The sequence below is a fragment of the Crocodylus porosus genome, unplaced genomic scaffold (assembly GCF_001723895.1).
Source record: "Crocodylus porosus isolate Cpor-Errol unplaced genomic scaffold, CroPor_comp1, whole genome shotgun sequence".
NCBI lineage: Eukaryota > Metazoa > Chordata > Crocodylia > Crocodylidae > Crocodylus > Crocodylus porosus.
Window position 1 is genome coordinate 181726587 of NW_017728886.1, and position 18354 is coordinate 181744940.

At 40.9% G+C, this 18354-nt stretch overlaps 1 protein-coding gene across 6 annotated transcripts in view; it reads right to left on the minus strand.

Moving 5' to 3' along the window:
• Positions 1–18354, minus strand: part of PTPRM (protein tyrosine phosphatase, receptor type M) — a 728011-nt gene that overhangs the window by 401343 nt on the left and 308314 nt on the right. For all 6 annotated transcript variants that reach the window (XM_019546207.1, XM_019546215.1, XM_019546231.1 and 3 more), the window contains exon 7: positions 9261–9554. In XM_019546207.1, the coding sequence (XP_019401752.1) occupies positions 9261–9554 (294 nt within the window). The remainder of the gene's footprint in view (positions 1–9260; positions 9555–18354) is intronic.

Sequence of the window (18354 nt, forward strand, 5' to 3'; positions counted from 1 at the left end):
CAGCAGTGTCGGCAGTGAGGTGGGGTAGAGAGCGTCAGCAGCACCTTTTCACACAGGATGCGCTGCCACACTCAGAGGGTACATGTGCATCCGCATGCACCCCCTGCATGTTGCCAATGGTTGGACTGAACTAAAACCAGAAAGGTAGCTTCATCCTCTCCTTTGGTAAGTAGAGAGGGAGGGGTTTTTTTTCTCCTGTAAGAGTTTCTATTACTCTAGAGGACTTCCTTCAGGGGTTCCTCGAAGTATAACTCAGCTGAAAATAAAAATTGTCCAACTGGGGTGAAGTCACATGTTACACTTAGACCATACTAAATCTATGGAATGTTAAGCAGTCTTAAAGTTAGAATGTGATGTGAGCAGTTGCATGTTAAGTGTAAATACTATTTATTGCCTACACACCTATGACTTGCCATTGGAGGGCTGGTAAGCAGGGTTGTGGCTAAAAACTGGGATACCTGGTAGGGAGGGGCTGGGGTGGTGCATCCCAGGGCACAGGAGCACTGCAAATTGCTCTTCTTATCTTTCTGGAGCAGAGTAGTTACTCTACCATGAACTACGTAACACAGCCTGGAATTAACCCACAGCTGAAGGGGTATAACTCAGATACTCAGAGAACACTTAGCATAAATTAATGAGTTTTAACATGTGGATGCTGGTGTTTTAAGTGCCCTGAGTATGGTTTAAGGGTAATGTGCAACTTCACCCCAAGCAGCATTTTCTTAGAACCTAAGTGGACTCCTTTGCTTCTCTCGACTCCAAAGCAGAGCCTGTAACTGGCCAGTGCTAAGCCTTGGACAGCAGCAGCATGGGGTGTGGGGGCAGCAACCGCAGGTTTGCTAATGTTGAGGGGAGAAGTTAGTTCCTTTTTTGGCACCAACTGTCTCAAGCAGCCAAAAAAACCCACTGTTCTTGGTGGCAAAAAAATGAGGTGACATCTCCAGTAGCAGCAAAACCACTGGCTGCTATCCTGCATGGTATACCACTGCTGCTGCTGCTGCTATTCTGCTGGAGGGTGCAGGAGTGACAGAGACATGGGAAGCTGAGGCTCCATACCAGCTCTATTCAGGCACTCCCCATCCCCTTGCCTTCCCATCATTATGCTACTGCTCCAAGGTCTCTAGCAAGACAAGGAGAAGGCCAGGACTTTATAAGATGTTGGCAACTATCTGAGGAGTGGAGGCAATGAGGAAAGATAAATATATTTGTTCTCAGGTATATATTTTCTGTGGGGTTGCCAAGGAAGAAATTGTTTGCAGCTGCCAACAGCTGGTTAGGATTAGGCTTCTGCACAGAGTTCATCACAGTGAGAGCATTTTACTAGGATGCCCTGTTCTGGGCATATGAGTTCGCTGTTCTACACAAGGGAAATGGTCAAAAATCGCACTAGGAATTTAGTTGCCTGAACTACCCCCCCATTACGATCTTTAGGATTCTCTCCCGCATACCTGAAAATTGTAATTCATCTGTCAGGCAGCAGTGTCAGCTTTTACTTTTACAGGAAAGAGGAACTTTTCTTGGAATGGTTTGCAATTAGAAAGCAGATAAAGGTACTGGGACTCTATAGCAACCATTGCTGCTATCTCTGTTAAGCCTGTAACTATTTACTTCCACAATAAAAATATTCATGAAACGTATGTTCTGCATCAGGCTTCTTATTATGCTGTAGTGTTGTTGCTTGCAGTTAAAGTTTACAGTAGCTTTAGGATTTGGAATGATGAATTTAAAGGCATCACTTAACTGTCTGAGTAAGTAACCTACCAGAACATTTCCCCAACATATTTTATTTAGGTCCCAAGCAGGGTAACTATAGCTATTCCAGGCAGCTGCACACTTGATTTATATCAGACTCTACCAAGCATTCTAGGGCTGGCTGAAAGATGAAGAAATGCTTATACTGTGAATCTCATGATTGCAGTACTGAGTTCAGCAGAGATCTTCATTAGGTACAATATGGGAAAGGAAAGCAGGTATGTTTAAAAGCCAGAGGTGTGGAATAATAGAGAAGGATTTTGATCTGAATTGTCTTGGATAGAATAGGATTCTAGTATTGGGCAGATTTACTGGGACTGTACTGTCATAACAAAAAGAGTTTTGAACTATAGTAGCAAGCTTTTTCAGAGCCAAACTGTTCTTTTTTTTCCTTTTTGTCTTTTTTCTTTTTTATCAGTTGCAGGAGTATTTGCAAAACATTCAGGAACATGACTTACTTGGGAGGCCAACTGAAAAGAGGAAGGTTTGTTTAGCTTTTGTGTAGTGGGGAACAGTGACCCTAACAGATTGACAAGAGAATCTTATCAGAGGTTTGTTGATCCCATCTTTATGGTGATTTCCTGAGCTTTCAATGGGCCAAAACTAGAGGCATATTAGGACTGTCCATTTATGAAGTCTTTCTGATATTTACAGGATGAAGAAGGATTTTGAAAATATCAGGAAATAGACATCTGTTGTCTTTTTGAGCAAGGATTATGAACGTTTTGCTTTTCTGTCAGCCAAGGACTGGTCAAGACAACAGGGAAATTAGCACATCCCAGTCAGCCTAATGCAGCTAAAGGTTACACACTGGCAGAAAATCAGTGCATTTGTGGTAAGCATTTAAAAATCAGCAATGGAGAGAATGGAAGGTTGTTTTTTGCTTTACATCAGCCCAAAGGTTTTGAAAAATTTAATCTACATGACTTCTGACTTATCTTATCTCAGTTTTACTTTCCTTCAAAGGTTGTTAGCTGTTTAGGGATCTTATATGATCAATTGATCGTGCACTATGCAACCCTTTAGCAAATGGAAGAAAAAATGCAGGTAACACTTCCAGGTAAGATGAACTTTCCCTTTCATTCCATTTTTGTACTTTAATTCTCTGAACTCTTACTGTAGGCAGTGCAGAGTAACAGGGGATTTCAGGGGTTAAATATATGGACTGGTCAATGTAAAAATTTCAGTCAATCAATCAATGAAAACATATGCTTCTATGGATACCACCACACAGCTGGCAAACAATGAAAATAAAGATGGATTTTTTATGCCACAAATGTTATAGCAGAATAGTGATTGACAAGAGTAAGAGCAAGGCCCTTTGGGCAGGAATTTCAGAGCTCCTTTGCTGTGCGAGCATATTCATTTGCAGATTATGGTGAGTCTTCTTGGGATAACCATCTTTTCACAACTAACATCGGATAGTGACTTAGTAATTGAATAGAACTGAGAGAAAGTTTTTTTTTCTGATGGGTTAAGGTAGTGAGGTAGAAGAGAAAGCACCGTCAGTGAAATTAATTAAAATATTCCTTACTACTTTAGCATGTAGACCCTCCACCTGGTAAATAGTTTGGTTAAACTGCCTTATTTTTTCACATGCTATTAACCAGTAAAAATGAAGAGTCTACCTCCAAGTTAAAAGGCATATATATTAAGTTTAGAGATAAATGGTCTGTGACAATGCCCAGACCCCCAGGGGTGGCTGCAATGCTCCTGCTGGCCATGTGGTCCCTGCCCCACCATGGCTTCTTGGGATACCTTCCCTTTTTGAACCTAGCCTTGATGTTTCTTATCGAGTATAGGGAGGCTGCCCCTAGAGCAGGGGTAGGCAACATTTTTTGGCCAGAGTGCTGAAAAAACCACAAAGTCTACCTTGGAAAGTGCCAGAGTGCTGACATGCTGAAGCCCAGAGCAGCTGTTTGCAGCCTCCCAGCTGCAGCCAGCCCTTGCAGCAGGGCTTGCAGCCCCCCGGCCGCCTGCTAGGAGCAGCCTGGGCTCCGTGGCTGGCAACAACTGCTTAGAGCCCAGGCTGGCGGTGGTATGCTGAGCAAAATGGTCTTGCATGCCATGCTCAGCACACATGCCAGGGGTTGTTGACTCCTGCCCTAGAGCATTAAGCAGTGGCCCTTGGCCTTGTCAGTGCCTTAGGGCACCAGGCGCCTTATGGGCTGCATTTATGCCCTTCATCCTCCCCTATAATCACACCCAAGCCTCGCAGATGTCGTTCTGACAGTGTTTGAGATCTGCCTGGAGGGACCTCTGTTTCTTTGCTTTTAGCCCATTATCTTGGTCGTAGGCCTCCAGCCCTGGTCTGCTTGTTCTAGCTTGGCTTTTTTGGCCTCAGCCTGCTCTTTATTTTGGTCTCTGGGCCCCTTGCCCCGGTCTTGAGTTGTGCTCCAGCCTCCTGGCATCCCTGACCCAGGCTAGGCTACTTGTTGTCTGACTCAGTCCCCTTGGTGCCCCTGGCCCAGACAGGCTGTTCCCAGGTTAACTCAGCACCCCCTAGCATCCCTGACCCAGGGCAAGGCTGCTCACAGTCTGACCCAGCCTCCTGGCACACCTGGGTCTGGCAAAGCTTCTCACACATTGCTGGCCACTTTAACCAGACTCAGTCCCCTGATTTCCTAGATCTGCATGGTTACTGTCCCCAGACTCTAAATGGGTTCCCCTCACACAGCCCCTGTGGGCTCCTATCCACCCCTTTCAGCCACACCTGGTCCTCTAGTATCAATTTAAACATAATGCAAATACAAGAAACTGCCTCCTAACTAAAAATCTACCCCACTCTGGGTTTTTTACCGTCCTGCACATCCTACCTCCCTTTGAGCTATCTTCTCCCCACTCTCATGGGGGGCTTGAGTGCTTGCCAGCCTGTCTTTTTCAGTCCCTATCTCCCTGCAACTCAGCTCCTGGCAGCACGCAGAGCAAGGCAGCCTGCTTGTTTCAGGTGCTGGGATTACAGCTGAGTCGCATCTTACAGGGGGGTTGTCCTGAAGTCTGTGCATAAGGCGAAAGTCACGTATAGCTGAAATCGCCCTTCCCACCAGGCTTTGGCGCTGAGCAGCCGCCACCACCACAGGGCCCAGACAAGGTGGGCGCGGTGCTGCACAGCCCGTGCGTGCAGTGCAACAGCTGCGCCTTCCGCACACACTCCTTGCCCCTCTCGTCCCGCCAGGGCAGCCAGCTAAGCGTGAGTGAGCTGCTGCCACCTAGCCATGCTGGCACGTGCCGCACTACGCACTGTGCTCTGGCCAGCACCTGGCAGCTAGCCCCAGCAGCTGAGCACGTACAGCTGAATTTGCATAAGTTAAATACGCGTAAGATGCAACTCAACTGTATTATGCCCTGGAGCACTGCCTCTTCCAGTCAGGCAACTCCTTAGTCAAGTACAGGGGTTTCCTTTGTGTCTAGTGGTCAGCCTGTCCCTCCCTGCTACAGCTTAACCCAGCTGGTTGTAGCCTTTACTCTCAAGCTGCCTGAGAATCTGCTCCGCACAATAAGCTTGTTGCAGTACAGCTAGCTGTTGACCAGCTGCCTCCCTACACAGAAAAGCTAGCCTGCTCCCCTTAAAGTAACAAGAGCCTCTGGCTCCCTCTTACAGTTCCCATAAGCTCTTTTGAAAGGAATCATTTTGTTTTCTTTGATTTTCATAGGATTCATATAGCTGAGGCAAGAGAATAAGCAATCATTTCCCCGTATGGCTTGGAAATGTAACTGTGGAAGAATTAGGGAAACAGAAGGAAAAAAAATAGAATGCAGCTCCATAAAGTTATTTACCCCATAACAGTCCAATGGACTCCTCTGTATAAGCTGCTTGCTTTAACAATGAATTTGTCAACACAAGGTATGTCAACAGGATTCTAGCCCAGTGGTTTACAGTTTAAGAAAGCATACAAAAGAGTCCTTAAGGAGTATGTTTCGGAAAGTCATTTCACAGTATCAAATTGTGCAGAAGGCTGTCTCAGAGGGGCACTTGTTGTTCCTTTAAAATAACAGAATACCTTTCAAGTGTCACGATATATGGCGGCAGGTATTTTGCTGTAAATTGTATGTCAAAGATATCCTGTATGGGAAAGAAACACTAGATAAAGGTGCTCCAGATCTGAGGAGGCTATAAACACTTAACTATTCTGGTCTTTTTACATACATATTTGGAATCTGACGGCCTTAAAACTGGGAGTTCTGACATGGCTTAGCTAGCTTTATTGGCTCTGGGACTTCTGCCTGTTTTCAAGCACAGGACAACTCGCCTGAAACTTTAGTTCAATAAACTATTTATGCAGTCATTCAGCTACTAGCTACAGCTGAGAAAGCAAAACAGGAGTTCAGCAAAATGGCAGCTGGCATACAAGTCCATGTTATCAAACTGATTTTTTTTGTTCCCAGGACAATGACTTGGCAGAGTGAATGGCTGGGGTGCTTTTGTATTTGTGTAGTGATTCTACTTTACCTGGAACTTCTAGTCTCTGTTTTGAAGCTTTTAGTTAACAAGCGTGAAAACAGAAAGAGCACCAGAATAATTAACAACATACAGTATCATGGAATTGTTCTGACATACAACCAACCACATTTATGCTGAGCTTGGGGTAGTGGAACAGCTTATGATTCAAACTCCCAAACTGATCCCTAATTGATCTTGGTTCCAGGGCATATGCAAAAGTGAGAGAGACCTTTTTTCTGGATTTGATTATGACGCAGTCCAAAGCAACAGAAAATCTGAGAGAAGAATTCAAAAGATTTCAGTGTTATTAAATTCTGAACACTACTCCTTTCTCTTTTCAAATCTGAACTCAAGTACTTAAACTTAATCCAAAGCAGAACATCAATTCTTTGGCATCCTATTTATATTGCATTTCATCACAACAAAACAAAGCCCTTTACAAAACACATAAATACTAGTCCACTGAGGATGGTATTGCCAAGTCTGAGGAGTTTGCTTCTTTATTTCCTCTGCATTCTAATTATAGATGCTTTTATTTACTAGAGCTCAAATAGCACTTGTCTATTAGAAGTCCCTGAAATCTCATTTTGCTAAAATGAAAACATATTTCAAACACTTCGGAGAACTATTAAGATTACTGAATGTCTAGCATGGTGCCTCCAGTCTCAGAGTGGTTCAATAGACCCCCCCAAGGGAACAAGCAAACAGCATACAATTATCACAGTAATTAAAAAGGTGCAATGACTCTTCTCTTAAAAGACTCCAGTTTTATTAATTCTATGGTACACATTTGAGAATAGCATTGTTTCACTCCTCCCAGCTTAATTGTTTTGTCATTAGTTTATCAGCATCTCTTTTTAACCCCTCAAGCCAGTTATTAGCCTGTCACTTGCTAGCAGCTAACCAATAACCACTACACCTTCAAAGCAACCATCTTTAGCTGTAAAAAAGCCAAATTGTAGTGATGCATTTAACACTGTCATTCATAATTTTAATTTTTCAGTTAGCTACCACTTTATGCATTTTAATTTAAGAAAGACTATAGCACAACTTGCTAGATTCATGAAATGACAAACTGTATCACAATAGTTTACTTGGTAATAAAGCATGTCTCAGTGGATACTATTTTGCAGAAATAGATACTTGTTTTAATAGTCCATCATCCCAACTACTAAAATGATCGCAGAAAGCATACAATGCACAGATGCATAATTAAAGTTCTGAATTTTCCGTGTCTTTCTCTGAACTCTCAGTATAGTAATCCTCATTAACTCGGCCTCTAACCTTATGGTCTGTAGTCACAGGATGAAGATAGGAAAAACAAAGCAGTGTAGTTTCATTTTAAAGTAACTGAAGTGACCATGAATGGATTGAATAGACATTTACTGTACCTGTAAAGCTAAGTACGTTTTATTCACGTATGAAAAACACTTTGGCCCAAAGACCCTTGTAACTCTATGATGGATTTAATACCCAAGTTCTGACCATCTTAATTGTTATTATATTCTAGTAAGGAAAATGTTGCAGACACTAGCATCTAGTTTCTTATGTTCCCTTTTCACAAAATTTTTTTTTTTTAATTAAACCTCATCCTTCAGTCATGAAAGGAGAACAATAAGCAAAAACCAGCCAGCCAGCCAATATCTACAACAGTTTGTTCAAAATGGCATAATATTGGGAATCTGAATACAACATCACCACAGCTATATCCCATGAAAAATAATATGGATGCTGACAAATACTCCTTCTATTTGCAATGCATCATTTAGTCACTGGAAGGTTCCTGGACAGGTCTGAAAGGCTTAACTAACCCCTGAATTCATTGGAAATATTTCTAATTATTTGCTATGCTTTTAAAAACAGACAACTGATTAGAGATCAGTTCTTTAACAGATAAGCATAAATACAGAACTGGGATTAATTATTTTCTCTTTTTTGTGAATTTCTCCTTGCCTTCTGCCAGCTTTGCTGCATAGAAAGGGGATTTAAATTGTCAAGGATAAATATATATTACACATTTTAAATTCCACCCTATGTTGCTCTTTTTCTTTATCAAAAAATCCAATAAAGGCACACAGTAATATATTTCTAGGCCAAATTTAAGCTCACAGCAAGCTTCATATCTACATTTTGTATGTATCCCCAGGCATCTTAAACAACACACGTTACAAATCTGATTTTTCAGATATACAGATTCTTTATTTGCATATTCCAACTTGGGTTTTGAAAGGTAAAAATGTTTCTGAAATTCTATTGCCATATTCCTAATATTAGATGAGAAAGAACCTCAATTTTTAAAATAAATATGTAACCTTATCAACACAATCACTGAAAATACAATGCCAAAAAGAATTTGTATTGCAGTATATTTTACTTATTTTCTTACAGCTGAATAGCAAACTAACAGTAACACTACTTTTCATCGGCATTACCGTCCAACTGTCTTTCTATTATAGCCCTCAATCTTTACCTTTTACAGGCAGAAGTCAATGCTACTAATTACAATATTATATTATAAAGCCCTAGGTATCTTTACTACAACACAACTCACAGGATATCATTTAACAAAAGAACATACTGTCAGCTATGTCACAAAGCACTTCTCAACTAAATCTTGTTTATGAATAATTGCCATTATTAAATCCATTTTTCATATCTATTATATTCTCATTTATACGCTCTGCAAGAAATAATCAAGTTTCTTTCATTAACTCAAAAAATAAAAATCTAAGAAATCTAGCATTGATGCAAGTAAGATATAATGAAATAGAGAAAGCTCAACAGCATGCTATGCATCTGAAAGTCCAGTGTTTTGAAACTACATCATATTCTGCACTAATTACTGAAAGGCCCAAACAGGTATGACTTAATGTACTGTGACACTATATGTTAGTTTCAAGGTCACCATTTGTAAACGCTAATGGCTTTTACTTAAAAAATCATGTTGACCTTAATTCCTGCATCATGCAGGTTTAAGCTAGACGATGCCAACTGTTACTTAACTAACTTGGTGGTTTCAACATCAGTGAGATGTTTACAATTTTTCCAGCTTCTGCCTGGTACTCACCAGCACATTTCGTCCTTGTTTTAAGAGCTGGGCCAGGGGATCCGGTACCTCCTTCACCTGGTCGTGTAAGCAGCACGCTGATTTCATATTCTGTATCCGGATCCAGGTGCCCAATTTTATAGCTTGTGGAGTCAACTGGTTGTATGTCATACCAAGTTCCACTTGAAGTGCGATACTCCACTTCCCTCTGAATTATGGGTCCATCCCCATTGATGGAATTGGCATTCAGCTGTATCCATAAATATGTTGCACCAACTGAAGACAGCTGAGGTGGAGCAATGGGAACAGGTGGCTCTGAAGCAAAACAAATGTTAAGAAATTATTCTACAAATACTTATTCTTTCCATAAAATTCAAGTAAGCAACTTTTGCTGACCCCTAGGCACCAGTATTGAGCAAGTTATGTACTCTGGGTATCTTAACACTTCGCTATCCTGATCAATCTGAAGCGACTTGCATCTGTGAAAAGTAAAATTTCTTGTAGCTATGACCCAGGCTGGAGGGTCTTGTGAGCAACATGTTGCCCTTAAGCTACCAGCTGGAGACTGGTGAAATAAACAATGATCTTTGGTAAACTATACTAGAGGGGCTGCCTATGAGAAACACTGTTACAAATGTAAATTATTGGTTACAGTTTTGAACAAAACATGTTATAAACTTCCTAAATGAACTCTATTAGCTTACCATACTGAGAGATGTTAACCTCCATTTTATATAAAACTGTATATAAACTGTAAACAATTGTATATTAGCTGTTCACCAAATGTTAAAATATGTGTATTTCTAGCATTTTTTCATACACAATCAAGGAGTTGCATCCAAGATCAACATACTTTTCTCTATAGATGTAAACTGTTTGTTATATTTACAAGTAACTTTTGGAATTAGAACTGATATTTCAGTTTACTCCTGATGGAGGCTGAATTGCTGACAAGAATAACACAATTCCCAGTTTGTACTTCTTTCTCTGTAAACGTTCAGACCTCAGGCCACAGCCTGCTCTTGTCCAGCTGCAGGTGGCTGCCTGCCCCTGCTGCAGCCCTGGGAGTGGCAGACACTGCCTGCCTGCAGCTGCTGGGCTGCGCAAACAGTTGCAACACTGGTTAACTAAGTCCAGAGTAATGGAAGAGAATTTGGCCTAATACATCTCACCTATGCATCAGCAAAGGATGCGTACTGTTTTAATGCTCACGGGCAGGCATGTACACATGCAGGGAAGCGGGAGCAGATTTGCTGCTAATGGCAACAAACAGATCCCACTTCCTGAGGCCCTGCAATGGGCTCCAGCTGCCACTAGGGGGAGCTCCAGGCTCCCCCGGGGTGCTAGCCCAGGGCCTGGCAGGGAGTACCAGGCCAGGAGACAGCTGTCTCTTTCATAGATTTCATAGACATTAGGGCTGGAAGGGACCTTAGAAGATCTTTAAGTCCAGCCCCCTGTCCCAGGGGCAGGAAGTCAGCAGGGGTCATAGGATCCCAGCAAGATAAACATCCAAATGTCTCTTGAAGGGGTTCAAAGTAGGTGCTTGAACTGCCTCTGGCAGCAGTCTATTCCAGACCTTGGGAGCTCGGACAGTTAAGAAGTTCTTCCTTATGTCCAGCCTGAAATGGTCATCGAGGAGTTTGTGACTGTTTGACCTTGTTACCCCTTGGGGCGCTCTGATGAATAGATGTTCCCCCAGATTCTGGTGAGCACCCCTTATAAACTTACAGGCAGCCACCATATCACCCCTGAGCCTGCGCTTTTCCAGGCTGAAGAGTCTTGGGCAAGGCAGGGACATTACACCCTGCCCCAAGAGAGCCTGCTACCAGGGTGGCTCCCCAATCAGGACAGGGGGCTGGGACCTGCCCCTGACCAGGACAGTTTCTTGTGCCCTGCTCAGCTCTGTGACTTCAGAGCTGGGTGGGGAATAAACTGGGAAGCCTGTTTCCTGTTCAGCTCTGAGTGTGGAGGTAGGTGTGGAACAAACTGGGGACCATGCTGGGAAGCCTGTTCACTACTCAGCTCCACAACTGTGAATCTGGTTGGGGAACAAGCTGGGTAGCCTGCTCCCCACTCAGCTCCATAAGCACGGAGCTGAGAGAGGAAAAACTTGCCAACCTGCTCCCTGCACAGCTCCACACTCACAAAGCTAGGCAGGGAACAGGCTCTCCAACTGCCACCAGCAGGGGAAACCCTTATCACCCAGCTCCGTGGCTGAGAGGCTGGCTCTGGGAGATCCTGATGCTGTGGAGCTGGTGCCGGCTGGATCTGCCAGCACCCCGCTCCCTGATCACAATGGTGGAGCGGGGGGCTGGGACGTAAGGATCTAAGCATTCTAAAGGGCTGCTACTTTCTCTAAAATACTAACTGGGCAGGAATTCAGTGTTGCATTTCCAGCGAGGACTATAATCCATATTGTACGTACCCACTGCCCAAGTTAAAGATAGGATTTAGCAAACATCATGCTGAAGTATGGTGTCAGCTATTGAGCAAATGCAAGGAGTGGTATTATACATACTATACTATGGTGACATTTTTTTACTGATTCCTACATGAATAACAAACTCACTTTGGCAACAGCCCAAAATATTTTGAATGCTGCTTACTAATTAGTAACAGATACATCTTGGTTAAAATACAATGTACACTCTAGGACAATTAGAAAATAGGGCCCCCACCCAGGACCATTTAAAGAATATGAGGGAAAACTTTATTATATGTGACTATCAATATATAATATTAAACTCTAGCTTCTCCTTTTATGGATTAGAAATTTACTGTCTTTTTTTTAAATTATTGTTTCTGCAGTACATAAGCTATAGCTTAATGCAGAGACTGCATCTTTAAACAGGTCTAACTTAAATCAAAATGATTTAGCATCAATTTAAATCATTATGCTGTTTCGTGAACCCAGACGTGAAATGGAACTTTTATAGAGCAACCTAAGGCATTTATGTAGCCATGCTGAAAGAACAGTTAATTACTTTCAAGTTTCAAATGCTAGTAAAGGCTGTTGAAGTGCCATTCAAAATGCCAACTCAGGAATAAGGTCACCAAGGTTAGTGGCTACACCAATCCATTTTAAGTATTACAAGTATCTGAAATAGACATTATTTTATTGCTTTTTCATTCCTGGGGGTATTGTTTCATTCCCTTGTGACCGAAGTGCAAAATAGGTTAAATCAAGCTGTAGGGTTCTAGCAAAAACCCGCATATATCGTAGTTTTAGCTGAAGGTTGAGCTTGTATAAAATTAACCTATCACCATAAATAATGCATTTATTTTACAGTGAAAACTGGCTGAAAAATAAGGGTCATTAAGTTAAGGATAGACTGTGGTAAAAATAATAATTGAAACATTCAGTGATATTTTAATGAAAGTTACAAGCTACATGATTTCTGTAAGTTAAACCACTAAATGTAATGAATTAACAAGTGTTGAACAGCCATAGGTTTTACCCAAATTATTCTTTTATCTAAGCTTTTTTCCCCCGCTTCTGACAAGGAGAATATTTCTATTTATGACAATGATGAATCTCAGTCGGGTACTCAATTAAGAACTAGTCACAGAGAAATGCAACAGTGAGAAGCATCAGGCTTTTTCTCTGGAGACACTTAAATGGTGGCTACTGAATAAGGTTCAAATAGATAATATTATTTTCTTAATTATTTTCTCACTTAAATTTTTCCAGTGGGTACAGTTCACAGAAGCATAGAAATCATAGAAAAATAGGGATAGAAGCAACTTCAGGAGGTTATCTATTTCCAATAAATTTAAAGTATTTGGCTTTAACCACAGGGTACATGCATTCAGTGGGTGAGGGTTATTGTGGCAAAGAGTACTGAGGTAATACTTTAAATTAAAAAGAAATGTTATTGCTCACTGCACTCATGTATAAAGAAAAATCTACAAAGCTAGTTAGCACTGTACTACCCTTTTAAGTTGGTCTGTCAAGACATACTATTAAACCATATAAAAAAAGTTGTTTGTGGATCAAATTTACTGCTCTAAAGATTGTGCAGGGGAAGAGATTTTTGGCATTTCAGATCCATGGTGAAAGGATTTGGGGACACACTAACTTACAGAAAGCACATACTAGCTGCTTTCGTGTTTGTGTACAATACAGTGCTGTTCATTAATGGCAGGTCCATGAAAAACTTTATTTAGATAGCTGTAACGGTGGCCAAAATGGATGGACCAGTTAAAGTAAAACTGGGGGCATCTACACAAGACGCTTACTGTAGAATTGCCTAATTAGCTCCACAGTAAAGTGTCACCATCTACACAGGCAGAGATATTAGGCCAAAGTAAATTGATTAACTCCACCATAGGTTATTACTTCCTGACACAAGTACTATCCTATGGTGGAGTTATTTACTCTGCCACAATGCATATGTATATGGCGACAGAGCTGGCTGGGGCATGAGGGTGCTACAGTGCAGGGGTTGCTTGTCAGCTAGCCCCACATTGTAGCACCCTTGTGCCACAGCCAGCCCCTCCACAGCATAAGTCAGGGCAGAGCAGCTCCAGGCTGGCAGCCTGATGCCCCAAACTCCCTGCCAGCCAGGGCTGCGCTGTCCTGACTCAATGTGCTACAGTCCTGGGTGCATGTGTAAACGCTGCACTTGGAAGCAATAAACACTGGAGCAAACTGCACCAGATTTTATTGTGTCACACTAATTTCACATATAGATGCCCCCACTGAAAACAAAAGTAACACAACCAAAATGAACAGTGGCCCTTTCCTTCTGCTAAGGAAGCTGCATGTAGGTAAAAAATAAAGCCACACCTGTACACACACAACTTACAAATATACACTTATGTACTAACCACAACCACTTATCAGAGAGGGAGTGGCAGGAATATGATTCCACCTTAAATTATAACTCTAACCATGTTCTGAGTAGTTCTAGTGCCTTAATGCTTGCAGCAGAGAAATGAAATTTGGCAAGGGGGTAATCCTGGAGCCAAACAGATGCCATTTGCTATCCTCATGGAAAACAATTCGGATTTAACTGAGTTGTAACACTCAAAAGAGACATTTCTTGTCTGTTAATTACTCACTTGTTCACTGTTGCATGTTTCAAGATTTCAAGGTACCTGACTTCTAAGCAGTGGCTTTTTTAAAAAAAACAGAAAAGGCTGGAATTTTGCCCATATCGAGCAAACAATGTTTTGAGGAAACTCCATATTTGGAGAAGGAGAAAATAAATAATTAAAACAATAGTTTAAAGATGATCAGAAATTAAGAATGTCAGAATATTATAACTTCAGAGGATATTGTTTAGCAGACAGAAAGCAGGTGAGGTGGTAAGAGCTGAACGATATTTTCAAAGGGCCTTGTATTAATACATCTAGATACCACATCCATGTGCAGAATAATATTCATTAGGGGTGTGCAAAACAGGCCACCAAACTGGGCCGAATCTCTGACGAATTTAATCAGGGACCAAAGCTCTGCACAGCCCTAATATTTATCTTTGTTCCTTATTTTTAAAGACAATATTTTCCCCCTAATTTTTTATCGTTGCAGCACCTACCATCTTCTCTGAGTACATCAAGGCTTCATTCCCAATGTGCCATTTTGAAACAGTCTGTCTCTGTTTAGGGTGAAACAGCTAGTAGCCTTCGTTCTCTTGCAAATGATAAAAATGGCAGCTATTTTGAAGGAAGGTAATTATTCTTCATGGACATCTTTCCAAAAGAATAGCATTCATTAACCCTTGTCTAGCATATGAGGAATAATGAAAAACTCCTAATCACCATAAAGAATTTCAAATATAGCCAATATACCAAATTTCTGATAGTTTTGCCTAAACTAGAAACATGAAAACTTGGCATTACTACTTTCTTAGATTATTTAGGATGAGCTATGACCTGACAAACTAAAATATCTTAAAGGACCAATTTTTTAAATAGCTGAACTCAATTTTAATTAACAGTCGTAAATTCTGAAAAAATGTATTATATGCTCCAAGATCAAGTGCTATAGATTTGAGGAAGGTATTCCTGCTCTATTTATATAGAAGACTGTGGTTGAATTCCTGCTTTAAGAATATAACTGTACTATCTGAATTTGTACTTCCATAATCTCTAAGCACACATAATCTTAAGTATACAACACAGCAAAAACACGGTGTGACTGTAGCCCAGGCTCAAAAATCCAAGCTATCCTGGGTAACAACAGTAGTGAAGACTGAGAGGCACCATTTACATAGTTAAAACTTCAGTTATGAACTGAGTGAAAAGAAATTCATACTAGATGATATATGAGAAACATTATGTGTTTTTCAAAACGTACAAACACTGGGTTTTACTTTATTTGACCTCCCCTATAAGTCCTAGCAAAGTAATTCAAGAGTAACCCCCAAAATAAGCTAAACTGCACTAATGTAAAATTAATTTAACATCTGCTTAAAACCGCAAAACCCAGAGTATTTCTGCTACGTCATCTCCACTGTTATTGTTACATGTGCTAATTTATGCTGCAACTATACCTTCATTTTACTATACACTCAAACCCACAATAGGGAGTGTTCCCTAATGGACACTGACACTTTCACCTGTTCCCTGCAAATTCAAACACATTTGTCCCAGTCTCCCCAACCTGTTCACCTCTCAGTTCTGCCTCTTCCCAACTCCTAACTCCTTGTCTCAGCCCCATTCTCTTGATCTAATCAAGCTCCATTCCAGCTCCTGGGCTTCTCATTTCACCACCGTGTCTCTTTGCCCAGAAAGTCCAGATCCCTGAAATGGACTACTCATCCCTGTCCGTTTCCAGTCCAGCTTTCTTGCTCAGCCACAGAGAAATCCGTGGTCATTCGCTTTCTCCCACCTTTCTTCCCTGGCCCTTGGTCATCCCCAACACTCACTTTCCTTACAAAAATTTCCTGAAGTAATAGGCAATTAAAAATAAGAATTTATAATGGGGCAACCTTAATAAAAAGTGGTGATACCACATAATAGAAAGGCAGTAGACAGAAAGAAAGACAAAGGGATATGTAGGTAGAGAAAATAAGGGGTTGTCCATTTAGATGAGTGCTCATGTATACCTAAGTTTCTATTATATTAAAAATATTAACACCCTTGACAACCACCCTTTAATATTTTTCTTAAGTCTAGCCATGGCCTCAAAATTATTTTGCCCTCAATTTTAGAATAAATTCTTTGTTCCACAGGTCTAAAATGGTTCAATTCTATTCAAGGTATTAAATCTCCCATTTGAGAAAATGCAGAAATAAGCCACCAACAGCACAGATGGCTGCCCTTCCATGCCCTTACTTAAAAACCTAACAAAACTCCTCCTAACCAGTCTGACACCTGGGTTTACCTTGTTTGAACTCAATAAGCAGTTTGATCTCTGTAATAATCTGATGTCTGCTCAGACAGGCTTGTTCTGTTCTTTTAAATCTAATCTATGTTGGATATGACCACGATTAGAAAAGTTCAACCCATCAACTGTATGGAGAAGTCTAATTTACTTCAACAAATACATTTAATCAATTCTGCCCTACTATTTTCCTTTTGTTCAATGTTTGATTACTTTTATGTCATCTATTAAAAAAAGAACTGCTTTTTTTTTTTTTTTTTTTACAGTAAGTGAGTGAGTGTGATCTGACAAGTCCAATTTCACATCTTCCATTGGATAGAGATAAAGTGACATTTCAATCCAATTCTCTGACAAATACAGATGAGGATATTGTGTTGTTTGAACACACAGAATGACAAATCACCATCTCTATTCAGTCTTTCCCATCAGAATAAGCAGTTACATAAATTGAAAAGTTTCACTTTACTATTAATTTAAATGAAGTGGTCAATACTGTATTTCACTTTTATATAACAGGATATTTAAGAAACTAACAGCAATTTTGAAATAAAACCATTTCATGTGCAATGATCACATAGTTGACCACGTCACTTCTTTACATACTTGTAAACAATGGGTGCAGTAGATAATGCCACCATCAGTGCTCCCACTGCTGTGTAGTTTCCCACTTTGTCACAGACATATGGCATGTGCAGCCATTTTACCATTAGTTTCTGAAACACCCTCATAAAAAGTGCGAGGCATCACAAACAACACTATGAAAATCATTTTTCCTCTCAATCTTTGAAGCCCACACTAATTATTCAATGCCAGGTGTTTTGGGTGTTAAGCTTAGGAATATCACATTTACAATTCTTTGGGATCCTATGACCCCAGCTGACTTCCTGCCCTTTGGCGGGGGGCTGGACTTGATGATCTTCCGAGGTCCCTTCCAGCCCTAATGTCTACGAAATCTATGAAATTTGGGAATAACAGATAGCTCTCTGCCTTTTTCATGGACTCTACTGGCTTTGTAATAGTCAACCTTGCTCAGCTACAGAACCTTGCTCAGTTTAAGGTAACGATGCTAGGAATCTTCCTGCCTAAATTTAAGCATAATCACGGGGGGGTTATGTTTCCTTGGGTTATATCTCTACAGCCTGCTGGAGATGGGAGTCTTTCAACTGACTTCAACAAGTCTTGCTTCTGGCCCCCCAGAACATTTAGCATAGTGCCAGATGCGACACAGAGAGGTTTACTCATGTATGCAAAGTAGAATCCGCATGTAATAAATTCCAGTGAGTGAAATTCCATCAATAGTGAATTAGAAAGGAAGAGTTTCAATCCATATTACCATGTAAACTTCATATAGGCCCTACTTATGGAGGAACCTGCATTTGTACTTCCACAAGTTGTATGGCTACACAACAAAGTAAAGACCTTCAGTGGGTTTAGGCTGCTTTATAATTAGTCAAATCAAGGTAGACCAAGAAACACAATTAAGAGAAGCAGAAGCAAAGGAAGGGGTAACAGGTGAGGAAATCTGACAGGCAAAAAAAAATTTAAAATGTAGGTGAAAGATCATCTAGACAAGGTAGGTCAGCTCTGGCTCGCACAGAGCTTAGTGGTCTGGTACCAGTTTGATCTAGTCTGACCACAGAAATAATTTTATTCCTGGGACAGAAATAGATGCGTTCCTTGACAACAAGCAGGGCATGTCCAATGGCCATATCAGACAGAATTTAAATTAATGTCAATGATGAAAAGTCTATTAGGCAAATTTCTATACACGCTAGCACTATTTAG